General features: G+C 36.6%; 1 protein-coding gene across 3 annotated transcripts; it reads left to right on the top strand.

Annotated features, from left to right (window-relative positions):
- Positions 1 to 490: 490 nt before the first annotated feature.
- Positions 491 to 9,976, top strand: LOC118747724. Of its 3 annotated transcripts, none has more exons than XM_036481830.1 (3): positions 491 to 647; positions 1,326 to 1,637; positions 9,197 to 9,976. In XM_036481830.1, the coding sequence occupies exons 2-3, from the start codon at positions 1,569 to 1,571 to the stop codon at positions 9,509 to 9,511; spliced, it is 384 nt and encodes a 127-aa protein (XP_036337723.1). In that variant the 5' UTR covers positions 491 to 647; positions 1,326 to 1,568; the 3' UTR covers positions 9,512 to 9,976. The 3 variants fall into 3 exon arrangements, with proteins under 3 accessions (XP_036337723.1, XP_036337721.1, XP_036337722.1); XM_036481828.1 differs by having other exon boundaries at positions 1,326 to 1,685; XM_036481829.1 differs by having other exon boundaries at positions 1,315 to 1,685.
- The last annotated feature ends 1,212 nt before the right edge of the window (positions 9,977 to 11,188 follow it).

Genomic DNA, 11,188 nt, shown 5'->3' with positions numbered 1-11,188 from the left:
ACAAGGTCCTCAAGTCGCTCTCCAGCACCAGTTGGGTCTAGTCCCCGGACGCAGTGGACGAAACTACAGACTTGTCAGAACGCCACACCACCTGTAGAAGAGGTGGAGCTTCAACTGCCAAGAGACGTACCCATTATAAAAGCTTTATCTTGCTTGCCCTTTGTTCTAGCTAGTAAATCGCTACACATAAAGCGTGTTTGTCCCACACATTTTGTTTGTGCAAACTCGAAAGCGAATTGATAACCTCCTCATATTCGCGTTCGCTGGAACTATTGAGCAAAAACGCTCTTTACTGAGCATTGTTGGCTACGAACAGCAGCGCTGTGAGTTACTGTGTCATTCTTAACGAAATAAAAATACAAAGCGAAAAAAATTAAATAAATAAACAAAGCGAAAGAACAAACAACGATAATACAAAAAAAATTCGATGTCGAGCAACACATACCAGCCTAAGCATTCAGCTTTCAGCTTTGCTACAATAATGCTCATCAGTCGCTCACTATACTTGGCTCCCGGTGGATTGCTAGACCGCTGACGGTGACGCTCGATGACGAAGCCTAACGTATTTTGAAAACATCTCCGCGTAATTTTTATTTCAAACGCGTCCACCAGCCAGAGAGCTTTTCTCCATAACGACCTTTCGATTTGTGGGTGATTGGATTCTTCTTTTTGTGTGTGTGTGTGTGTGTGTGTGTATTGTGCACAAAAAGCCCCATAAATACGAGAAATGTCGCTTAGGAGAGGTTAAAGCAAATGCGCACCACTTGCCGGCACCTGCCTACCTAACAAGAACAGAACAGTGCAGTGAAAAACAGCTGAGATGGTCACACAGACATTGCGGCGTGGGCACATTTTTTAAAGGCATTCGTGGTAGCTCTGTGTATGTGTGTATGTAGGTGCGTGAGGGCGCGGGTGTTGGCTTGTCATGCAATCATGTTGACACTAATGACCGCAACGGGTGTACCTGTTGGAGAAATGTGTTTCTAGTCTAGTAGTTGACATCTAAAGAGTGAGATTTTGCTGAATAAAAGTACAGCGTGGTTCCTGTCAACATACATATGTACATACTATTTACGTGTTTCTGCGTCGGAGATTTGCAAGTAGCATGCAACGCGGGTCATTAATGCTTATCACACAGGCTTGAAAAAAGTTTAGAAACTGACACATGAGTGTGCGTGACAAGAAATGACATATAAAGATGAGAAAAACCATAAAATATAGATACATACAAGCACTTACATGCAGATGTAGTATGCCATAGTGCAATATTTTAAAAAGAAAATTTATAATCGCAAAAAAATTTATGCAAAATAGTTGTTCCACAGTGTTTCCAAACGCCGACATCTAGCAAGCGTTTCAATATAAACAAATTAGTTGGTGTTAAATGTGTCCGTCGGTGTGGAAATAACAACAAACTAGCGCAACATATTGACAAATGCATATATGTATGTATGTATGTATAACATGCATACCTATTTACATGCTTACAAATGTGTGGAAGCTTTCATACGCTCGCTTAGTCAATTATTAAGTCAACTAGACAATACGTCAAAATATAAGCTAAAAATATGACAACGGAAACATCAATTAATGCCATGCAGCGGCATCTGCTGACCATCGAAAAGTTACGCACCCGAGTACGTCAAATGTTGCAATGTGTAATCAATTTGCATATTGAATTTTTGGTAAATGGAAAAATATAAATTACAATATTTTACATAAATATAATATTCGTATTACATAGTATTTAGGTAATACACAAGGTGTGTCATGGGAGTTATGTTTGCATAATAATGGTTGAAAATATTTGTTGATTGTTGAAAATCATAGAAAAAATTTTTATGTATACATATATACATTAGGTTAGTCAAAAAAACAAAAGTAAAGTTGGAATTTTAATTCTCTCACCCCCTTGGATCGTGCTATATCGAAAACATATACATACCTTAATTTTTTTATTTTTAAATCAAAAAATATTTTTGGAGGCCGCTCAAAATTTTCCATGTACTTTATAAGACGGCTGTCTTTTTTACACTTTCTTACATGCTTGACTTACAGAATAGCTTGCTATCTTGGTTCAAGCGCAGATACTATGCACATCATTGTGAGTATATCAATGTGTGCATATTATGGTGGTCCTTAAAATATCAACATCTAGGGGCACCGCTTTATTTGGTTCGACGTACAAAATAAAAACATCCACGAAATTTCAAAATTTTGGAGGTCACTACCAGGGTGTTAAATTTTTTATTTTTTTAAGTCACAAAAATTCGGCAAAATTTTGCCTTTGACCTGCTATATAACTTGGCTTATGAATTTATATTAACAAGTTTCAATAGTTAGTATGTCGAATTTATCAGATTTCAAGACCAAATTTTGACGAAAAAATATATATTTTTTTTAACCCTCTCAGCGAACACTAAAATTTTTTTTCGCGGACGTCTTTATTTTGCCCGTAGAACAAAGAACAAAAGAGGTGCTCCGTATATAACGTAGATGTTGATATTTTTAAGCTTCACTCTAGTGCATATCGATATCAAACTTGCTACCGCTTGGTCTCGTAATCCTCTTCTCTACAATGCGCGTGGTACAGATTATCTTTTCGTTAATAGAAATTTTCATTGCTGGGAACAATCGCCACCTCGCTGTTACATTTCATTTGTCCCAGGGTCAGTCCATTTTGTACCTTTAATTTGAGATGCCCAAGCTGCCTTCCAAACCTAATTGCTAAATCGAAATTCGCATTCAATTTTTTTCGCATTAATGAAAAAATACTTAAAACTGCTACTACTTAAAATTCCTTATCGCACTCTCTTGCATTTTTCGCAATTTTTTTAAGCGGTCTAACAAAATATCTTCATGATAAGAAAATAATAATACCAGAATCACATGGCCTTGTCATTTTTTAGCGATAAATGCTATAATCGGCGATATAAGAGAAAAAAGCCCAAACAAGAGAAGGTTTTAGAAACCCACCCACTCCACTGAAATTTTCCCATCGAGTATTCACTGAAATGTTTGCATTATTTGTATTCTTGCCTTCTTCTATTTAACAATTAGAGCATTTACCCAATGTCAATATTCTTGAGGCGCTCGAGTGGTTGAATATAACGGGTGATTTTTTAAGAGCTTGATAACTTTTTTTTTAAAAAAAACGCATAAAATTTGCAAAATCTCATCGGTTCTTTATTTGAAACGTTAGATTGGTCCATGACATTTACTTTTTGAAGATAATTTCATTTAAATGTTGACCGCGGCTGCGTCTTAGGTGGTCCATTCGGAAAGTCCAATTTTGGGCAACTTTTTCGAGCATTTCGGCCGGAATAGCCCGAATTTCTTCGGAAATGTTGTCTTCCAAAGCTGGAATAGTTGCTGGCTTATTTCTGTAGACTTTAGACTTGACGTAGCCCCACAAAAAATAGTCTAAAGGCGTCAAATCGCATGATCTTGGTGGCCAACTTACCGGTCCATTTCTTGAGATGAATTGTTCTCCGAAGTTTTCCCTCAAAATGGCCATAGAATCGCGAGCTGTGTGGCATGTAGCGCCATCTTGTTGAAACCACATGTCAACCAAGTTCAGTTCTTCCATTTTTGGCAACAAAAAGTTTGTTAGCATCGAACGATAGCGATCGCCATTCACCGTAACGTTGCGTCCAACAGCATCTTTGAAAAAATACGGTCCAATGATTCCACCAGCGTACAAACCACACCAAACAGTGCATTTTTCGGGATGCATGGGCAGTTCTTGAACGGCTTCTGGTTGCTCTTCACTCCAAATGCGGCAATTTTGCTTATTTACGAAGCCATTCAACCAGAAATGAGCCTCATCGCTGAACAAAATTTGTCGATAAAAACACTTTTCACACATTTCGAACCGAACACTGATTTTGGTAATAAAATTCAATGATTTGCAAGCGTTGCTCGTTAGTAAGTCTATTCATGATGAAATGTCAAAGCATACTGAGCATCTTTCTCTTTGACACCATGTCTGAAATCCCACGTGATCTGTCAAATACTAATGCATGAAAATCCTAACCTCAAAAAAATCACCCGTTATGTATGTAAATATTTACACACACACCGTCTTCAAAAGAGACACAACTCAAAATTACACGTTAGTCAGGAAATGTGAAAAACTATTTCCTAGCAACTTCCTAATTATATGGGCAAGGTAAACTTTACCTTAGGTTTTTCCAACAAAAAAATAACAAAAATTTTCTCCAGCTTTTGCTGAAAGGTAAATAAAATCTCTGCGCATGAATCAATTATTAAAGGTTTTGTAAGTAGCTTTTTTCTAAAATTTGGCACTCCCACCCACAGGGATGGTTTATGGAAGCAGGGGAAAAAGGGGAAGAATTCAATCACACTTCCTAAAATGGGAGCTAAATTCCATAAAAAGGTGTGGATAATAGTGAATGGTGGTATTTTAAAACAAAAACGAATTTGATTTAATTATTTAATTTAAACAAGCTTATTTACATCGAATATAACCCCCGATTGTTATTGAAAATAAATATTTCTATGTATATGTGACCTGGTCTACGAAAACGGAGCTTACGTGCGAAAACTAGTTTTCTGTGAAAAAGCTGTTAAAAGTAATCAACTCGTTTCGTTTACTCGTTTTTACTCTTCTTTCTCTACATTTTTAGTACACTTCTAAGCAAGTTAGGATTTTCTGCTTTTCACCACGTGAGAAAGCATCTCATCTTCCATCCGAATCAACCAAAAAGTGAAAATTAATTTTTTGACACCTAAGCCCCCTTTCCGTAGACCAGGTCACATATACCAAACTTGCGTACGTCAGATGGCGCATAACTCGAGAATGGATGGTCCACTTTCAGCTTTTTTTTCGTTGTATTTGTTTGCCAGATGATGGATATGAAGAAGCTATTTGTTTGTGGAAAATATGCAGTATTTATTAAACAAAAAAAAAACTGCAAATAAAAAAATTTGGAGCTTACGTTTCCTTCGCGGATATGGCTCGATTGTTTCGAATATGGTAATTCGAATTCTTTGATGTCGCACTTTTAATATTCTGGGGAGACTATACAACTGTCAGAATATTAACCATTCGCCGGGTTGCCCGAAAAAAAATTTGAATGATTAAAAATATTCGCCATAAAAAGGCGTTTGCATTGTTCAACTTTGCATTCTACTTTCAACTAATCGCTTTCAACAAAGTTGGTCGCCAGCCAACATTCGCCTCGTGCGTAAACTTTTTAAGTGTGCAATTACACACATCGCGCCATTGACTAAACCGAGCTGTCGTGTGACGATTGGGCCTATGGATGCGGTTTGGCAATATTATATTGCGTCAAAGCCTCATTCGGAGACACCAGGAGTGTGTTGTGGAGGACAATACCTAAATACCTTCGTTGGATCATTTACCAAAACCATTGCATGCTTTACTTTACAGCGACTTGGCAGAATCAAGAGGTCTCCACGAATATCGACAAATATATTTCGGCATTTAAGAGAATTTCGTCTCTTTAGCCTACATTGAATTTCTGTAGTCCAACGATGCTCACCCATTTTGTCTTGTTGGCGCCAGCGAATGAAGAACAAACATTTCTTCAAATTTAAAAAGTAAAAATTTCACTACTAACAATTTAAAAATGTTCTTAAAACTTGCAAAGATATTTGGAAAAGAAATATCACTGTTTTTGTTTTTAGGAGTAGGGTGGGAGTGTCATTGATAAAATTAGAGCGAGAGAAAGTTTTTCTTACAAAACCTTTCATTATTGAATCATGATCTCTGCGTACATTTTTAGTGTCAAAAATTTCAAATTTTTATTTGTGTCACTTTTGAAGATCGTGTGCGATATGTATGTATGTGCGCATATCTTGTAAACGTAAAGAAAATAAAATTAGTATGAATACAATTTTACACAATTCAAAGGCAAACAAACAATCAGCACCAACACAACATATCATTACCGACACCTTCAACTGCTTCTTCAAACACTTTCGTTGTACTATTTGCCATTATTTAACCTCAATCCCTACCTAAGTACAAACATATGTACATATGTACTTGAATTGCATACACAAGTAAAGGGGGGTCCATATAGTGTTTGAGTGTTTTTTTTTATCAAATGTTATTTTGCCACTGGCAATCATAACGTATCTCCGCGGAACAAAATTAGTCCCTTTACGCATACACGACGTTGGTAAATAAGAGCAGCAGGGCTGAGTTCAGAAACGCATTAACCCAAAGCATCAGTCTCTTTTAATTCTAAACTGAACTTGATGGAAATGTCAAATATGCGCAACCACGATGAAATGCCGAATTGGAACTTTGTTACGTGAATAACAATTATAGTTTAGAAGTAAAAGAACCAGCTCGAAACTAATTAAAATCTTGCTCGATTTTTTTTTTCTTTTTGACGAAGCGCATTTTTATCTCGGCGTAAAACTGCCGCATCTGGGAATCGGACAACTCTAACTTGATCGTCGAGAAGCCAATGCATCCTCAAAGAGTGAAAGTTTAGTACGGTTTCTGGAGCGATGGCATCATTGGCCCATTAGATATTAATTGAAAATACTGCTGGAAACGACATTTTAGTCAACGGTGAGCGCTAAAAGAGGCTAAATATTTTGTGGTCAGAAATTGCAGACATGGGCTTGGACGATTTTTGGATTCACAATCGATCTTCTGCACGCCAAGTTCGGTAATCGTGTTAAATATCAGCCGTCTCGCCGATGTCAACTGGCCACCTCGGAGCTGCGATCTGACGCGGTTAGGCTTTTTTTGTGGACTGCCGTTAAGGACCGATGTTATGCGTCCATTAACGATTCAGGCCCTTAAGGCGAACATCGAGCAGGCCATTCGTGAGATTGCGCAAGAAACTGTCACCAAGGTCTTGGAAAACTGGGTTAACAGCATGCGCTACTGCGAAGCTAGCTGAGGCAGCTACAGGAATTAAATCGTGTTCCATACAAAATGGGAATGTTTACTCTTTCGAATAATTTATCGTAAATTTTTTAATTTTTAAAAAGAAACCACTATATGGACCACCCGTTACATACATTTAATACATATTTATGTTGGAAAAGGGTGTAAGACAATGGGTAAACTAAATTGTTGACAATATTGATGACGGTAGCAATAACACTATACATAGTTACATACATACATATATAGCTAGTAGTTAAGCATTTTTGTTCGTTAATCTGGGTAAATTGCAGCGGTATGCTGACTTACGTAGATAAGACAATAGAAGACTGCAGTTACCTAAATGGATAATTTGTTCAAAGTATTTTCGTTTAGGCGGTTTCCTTATCTTTTTGATTAAGCATAGAATGCAGAGTTTGTTACTACTAGGTATGAACGTAGGCAAAGACCTGAAATAAGGCATTTTGTAAGTGGACGATTTTTTTGATGAATATATCACAGAAGCTGTGTAACATTAATGATCTGTACATATAATTGGCATACGATTTCCAGCACCGATGGTATTTATCAGGGCAGTTTTAGAAGTCAGTGGCTTTTTGAATATTTTTTTATTTGGCAAAAAATGGTTTTATTTCTCAACATTGTGTCCTTTCAACTCGATATATTTACTCTAGTGTTTTTCCAATTAGTTATCCCATCCAAATAATAGGTTTCTTCAAAGTTATCAATAGGCATTTTTTTCAGTTTTTTTTCATTCGTTTCAAGTTTCTTACCACCCGTGCCATGTCTTCAGATTTGGAACAAGGAAATAATCGAAGCGCGCTAAATAATAATGGGACAGCAATTGTCTTTTAAGTTATTGGTAAGCACAGGTGTGGACATTGAGAAAAATTTTAATATTTTTAATTTTCTGGAATTCGCCTGCTGCTAGGCTTACCTTCCGAAGGGCAGGATAAACGTTTTTTGCCTATTTTCGTATTCAAGATTAGATTAGGTTAGGTTACCGTGGCTAAAGCGACAGACTTAGGTCGTTTTAACCCAATGTGATTCCATAGCGGGGGGTTGATGATTCAGAAGGGGCGACTCAGAAAGGATGCGATGGTTTCTACATCACTCAAAGTGGATCCCTCGGCTTTCTTGGTTTCTTGACTTGCCTCTCTAATTATAGGATCCTGACTGGTCGAGAGAATTCCCTTTAGCCGCTATAATTTGATCTTCTGAAGGCAGATTGGTGTCATTTGTAACTGCTGCTTCCGAAAAATTAGGTCATAGTACCGGCGGCAAAAGGCGTACTTCAAAAGCCAGTTCCACATAAAACTAAACTACTTTCGATTCAGTTATAGTTGGTTTTTTTACTGCAAAAATGTGTAAATATTAATCTTTGTCCTTTTCCTTGCTTTTCCCATTCTCTTTCCCTCTTAATCTCTCTCTTTATGGTCACCTTTTTCTATGTTTTTATCATCTCTATGTATATATTTAAAGTTGCCTGTTAATTTGTATATTGATCTTTTTACCTATCTCCCTGCTTATATTTATTTTCTTTTTTTAATCTTCATCGCTATCAATTATGTTAGCTTAGCCTTTTCCTTTCTCTTTATCTTCATCTTCTTTATTTCCTTTTCTTATCTTTATAACATCTTTATCTATATGTTCATCCTTATATTCCTCTTTAACATTATATTTCTCATTATCATTAGCCTTTGTCCTTGTCCTCTTAGCTCCCGGTTTGTTTTTACCTTTGTTTCTCTCTCACTCTCTACTTGTCTTTTCATTCCCCCTCTTTAGGTGGCGTTAAACATTCAATGCAACCTTTCCCCTCGTTTTCGCCATATTCCTCTTTACAGTGGCGTTAAACGTTTTAGAAACGTATCCGAAGTCGCCTAAAAAGTTTCACTTCAAAAAGTTAAGAGGAATCGGAGACGTCCGTAAAAATGTAGTTGGAAATCCGCCTGGGCATGGACATGTATAGTATTCTAAATTAGAAGGATAGAGTAGTTCGACAGCCTCCAGGTTTATATCCGTAGTATTCGGTGGAATCATGGTCACCTCTTGGAGGTAGCGTTTCCTCATTATGCACTACGATCTTAGGGCCGTAGCTCCAAGCGCTGTGGTGCGCTTCGTTAAAGTCCTACTACCTTTCGACACCTAAATATTTGTATCCAAACACATTTTACTAATGTTCTTTCATATCACATTTTTATAAATTTATGAACCTTTATGCATAGTCCACCAACTATATTTACTATACGTAATTTGTATTTAACTCCACAGTATCGATTAATCTGCAATATCTTCCAACAGGTTTTAGAATCGAATGTTTCTCAACTAATCGACGAAGTGAAAGACTTCAACGATGAGCTACTCGAAGTACAACGCTTAGACGAGCTTATCATTGCGCTGCGCAATTATAATGGTCCAACAATATGTCACGAATGGCCATATCCGCTTATATTCAAAGGAACCATCGATGATGCAGATGTCGCACAAATTCTCAATGGCAAGCAGCGAATTGGTAGTAAAAGTCGGAAGAGCAACGACAACAAAGTTAGCAATGGATTCAAGAGCAGAGTAACAATGAATACTACTGCAAGTCTAGTTAGTAATGAAACGGTATAGCATTTAGTAGTTTGTAAACTTAGACACTTAGGAATATGTAGTATGTATGTAGAGAATTATTAAGCAAAATTTCTTCGAAACTGTTATGAGTTTTCCATATGTATATGTATGTATGTATACATGGTATATACATAGATAGGTAAATATTTATTCTAAATGTGATGATTTTGCTAACATGTATCTATGTATGTTCATATATATTCGTATTCACATGGCAATGGCTGATGATATAGCCTTCATTTAAATAGCATATCAGGTGTCTTATTTCTACGTACATACGATGAATACTTTACGCCTTGGTAGTTATGTATGTATGCACATATGTATGTATGTACGCACACCTAAAAAAGTCAATGAAGTTGTGATTTACTATGTACGAGTATGTATGTATGTATGTACCTATGTAATATGAACAATGTTGAGAGATTATGTTGCCATTAAATAAAGACTGTGTGAAAAAATGCATGCATTTGTTTCTAGTTTTTATTAGATACACTTGGAAAATTAATTACTTTGAATATTGAAAAAAGTTAAATACCTACTTATGCACACAAATTTTCTAGGTAAATTTGTTTGGAGGAAAATAGTCAACTCCGCGGTAGCAACTTTTATTAGCCGACTTCCAAAAAAGGAGGAGGTTATCAGTTCGTCGGAATATATATTTTTTTTTATGTATGTTACCGCATAACTTTGGACCACATCAACCGATTTCGATAATTCTTTTTGCATCGGAAAGGTAGTGTCTCAGAGGTGGTCCCATACTAATCTGGTTAAGATCCGATCAGTGGATCATGAGATATATATATATATTTTTTTTTTATATGAGAGTTTAAGTCGGTTTTTTTTTGCTAAAAATTACTTGTTTTTGTAGTTTACTCGGTCGGTTGGCGTCCCAATGAGACTTCATCCACTGTTCCTTCAAAGAAAAAACAAAAACTCCTAAAAATTCTTTAAAAAACTTCCTACAATTTAAAGAAGTCCGCTCAACTTTATTTTTTAGAGTGTAGAAAAATATGACCACCTGCTATCGCTGTCAAAGTGCGATCAGTTCCAGATGCGGCATTGGTATTTTGTCAACATTGATATGTATGCGCATGTTGCTATGATTATTAATAAGCCGCGAAAATCAAATGATCTGTGAGAATTTCCATAAACCACAAAGCTAGTGAGCATAGACGAGCTTGCATATTACATACATACTTACTATGTATGTACATATGTACATACGAGTATCTTAGCGGATATTTGATATTCGAGTTGGTGGTGTTTGCGAAGCTAACCACTCAGTAGCTGTTGGGAATTTCGCTCCAACTCATAACTATGTAGAGTATTAATAAATGAATAAACGGCGGAGAGCTCGAATTAATGCACATATGCATGTGTCCCTCTGCCCAATTAATAAGGTCATTTTTTCTGTATATTTATTTGAATTGGAAGAAGGTCGAAATAATAATCTGAGTGACATATTCTGAAAGAAATTCCTTCATCCTTTGTCAAATTTAGTTTGGAATCCAGACAAGAGAGGCTAAAAGCTTTAACAGACAGCAGCGTTGATCCCGCTTAACTCGGATTTAATCCGGATCAACTGCAGTTAATTCCCGAGTTGATCCGGATCAACGCTGCCGTCTGTATATCGAGCCCTAACCGCCAAAATAACGTAAGCGACATTTTTTTCAA

Source organism: Rhagoletis pomonella, unplaced genomic scaffold (assembly GCF_013731165.1).
Source record: "Rhagoletis pomonella isolate Grant_MI unplaced genomic scaffold, Rhpom_1.0 Rhpom_scaffold_00012, whole genome shotgun sequence".
NCBI classification, from domain to species: domain Eukaryota; kingdom Metazoa; phylum Arthropoda; class Insecta; order Diptera; family Tephritidae; genus Rhagoletis; species Rhagoletis pomonella.
Note: the sequence above shows the minus strand (reverse complement) of the source record. Positions and strands in the feature narration are given on the sequence as shown.

What these genes read in the sequence shown, in the direction of transcription:
- LOC118747724 (XM_036481828.1), top strand. Translation starts at nt 1,569, where the DNA reads ATGACAACGGAAACATCAATTAATGCCATGCAGCGGCATCTGCTGACC. An exon ending in ATTTGCATATTGAATTTTTG is followed by an intron (nt 1,686 to 9,196) that starts GTAAATGGAAAA and finishes ATCTTCCAACAG; the next exon opens with GTTTTAGAATCGAATGTTTC.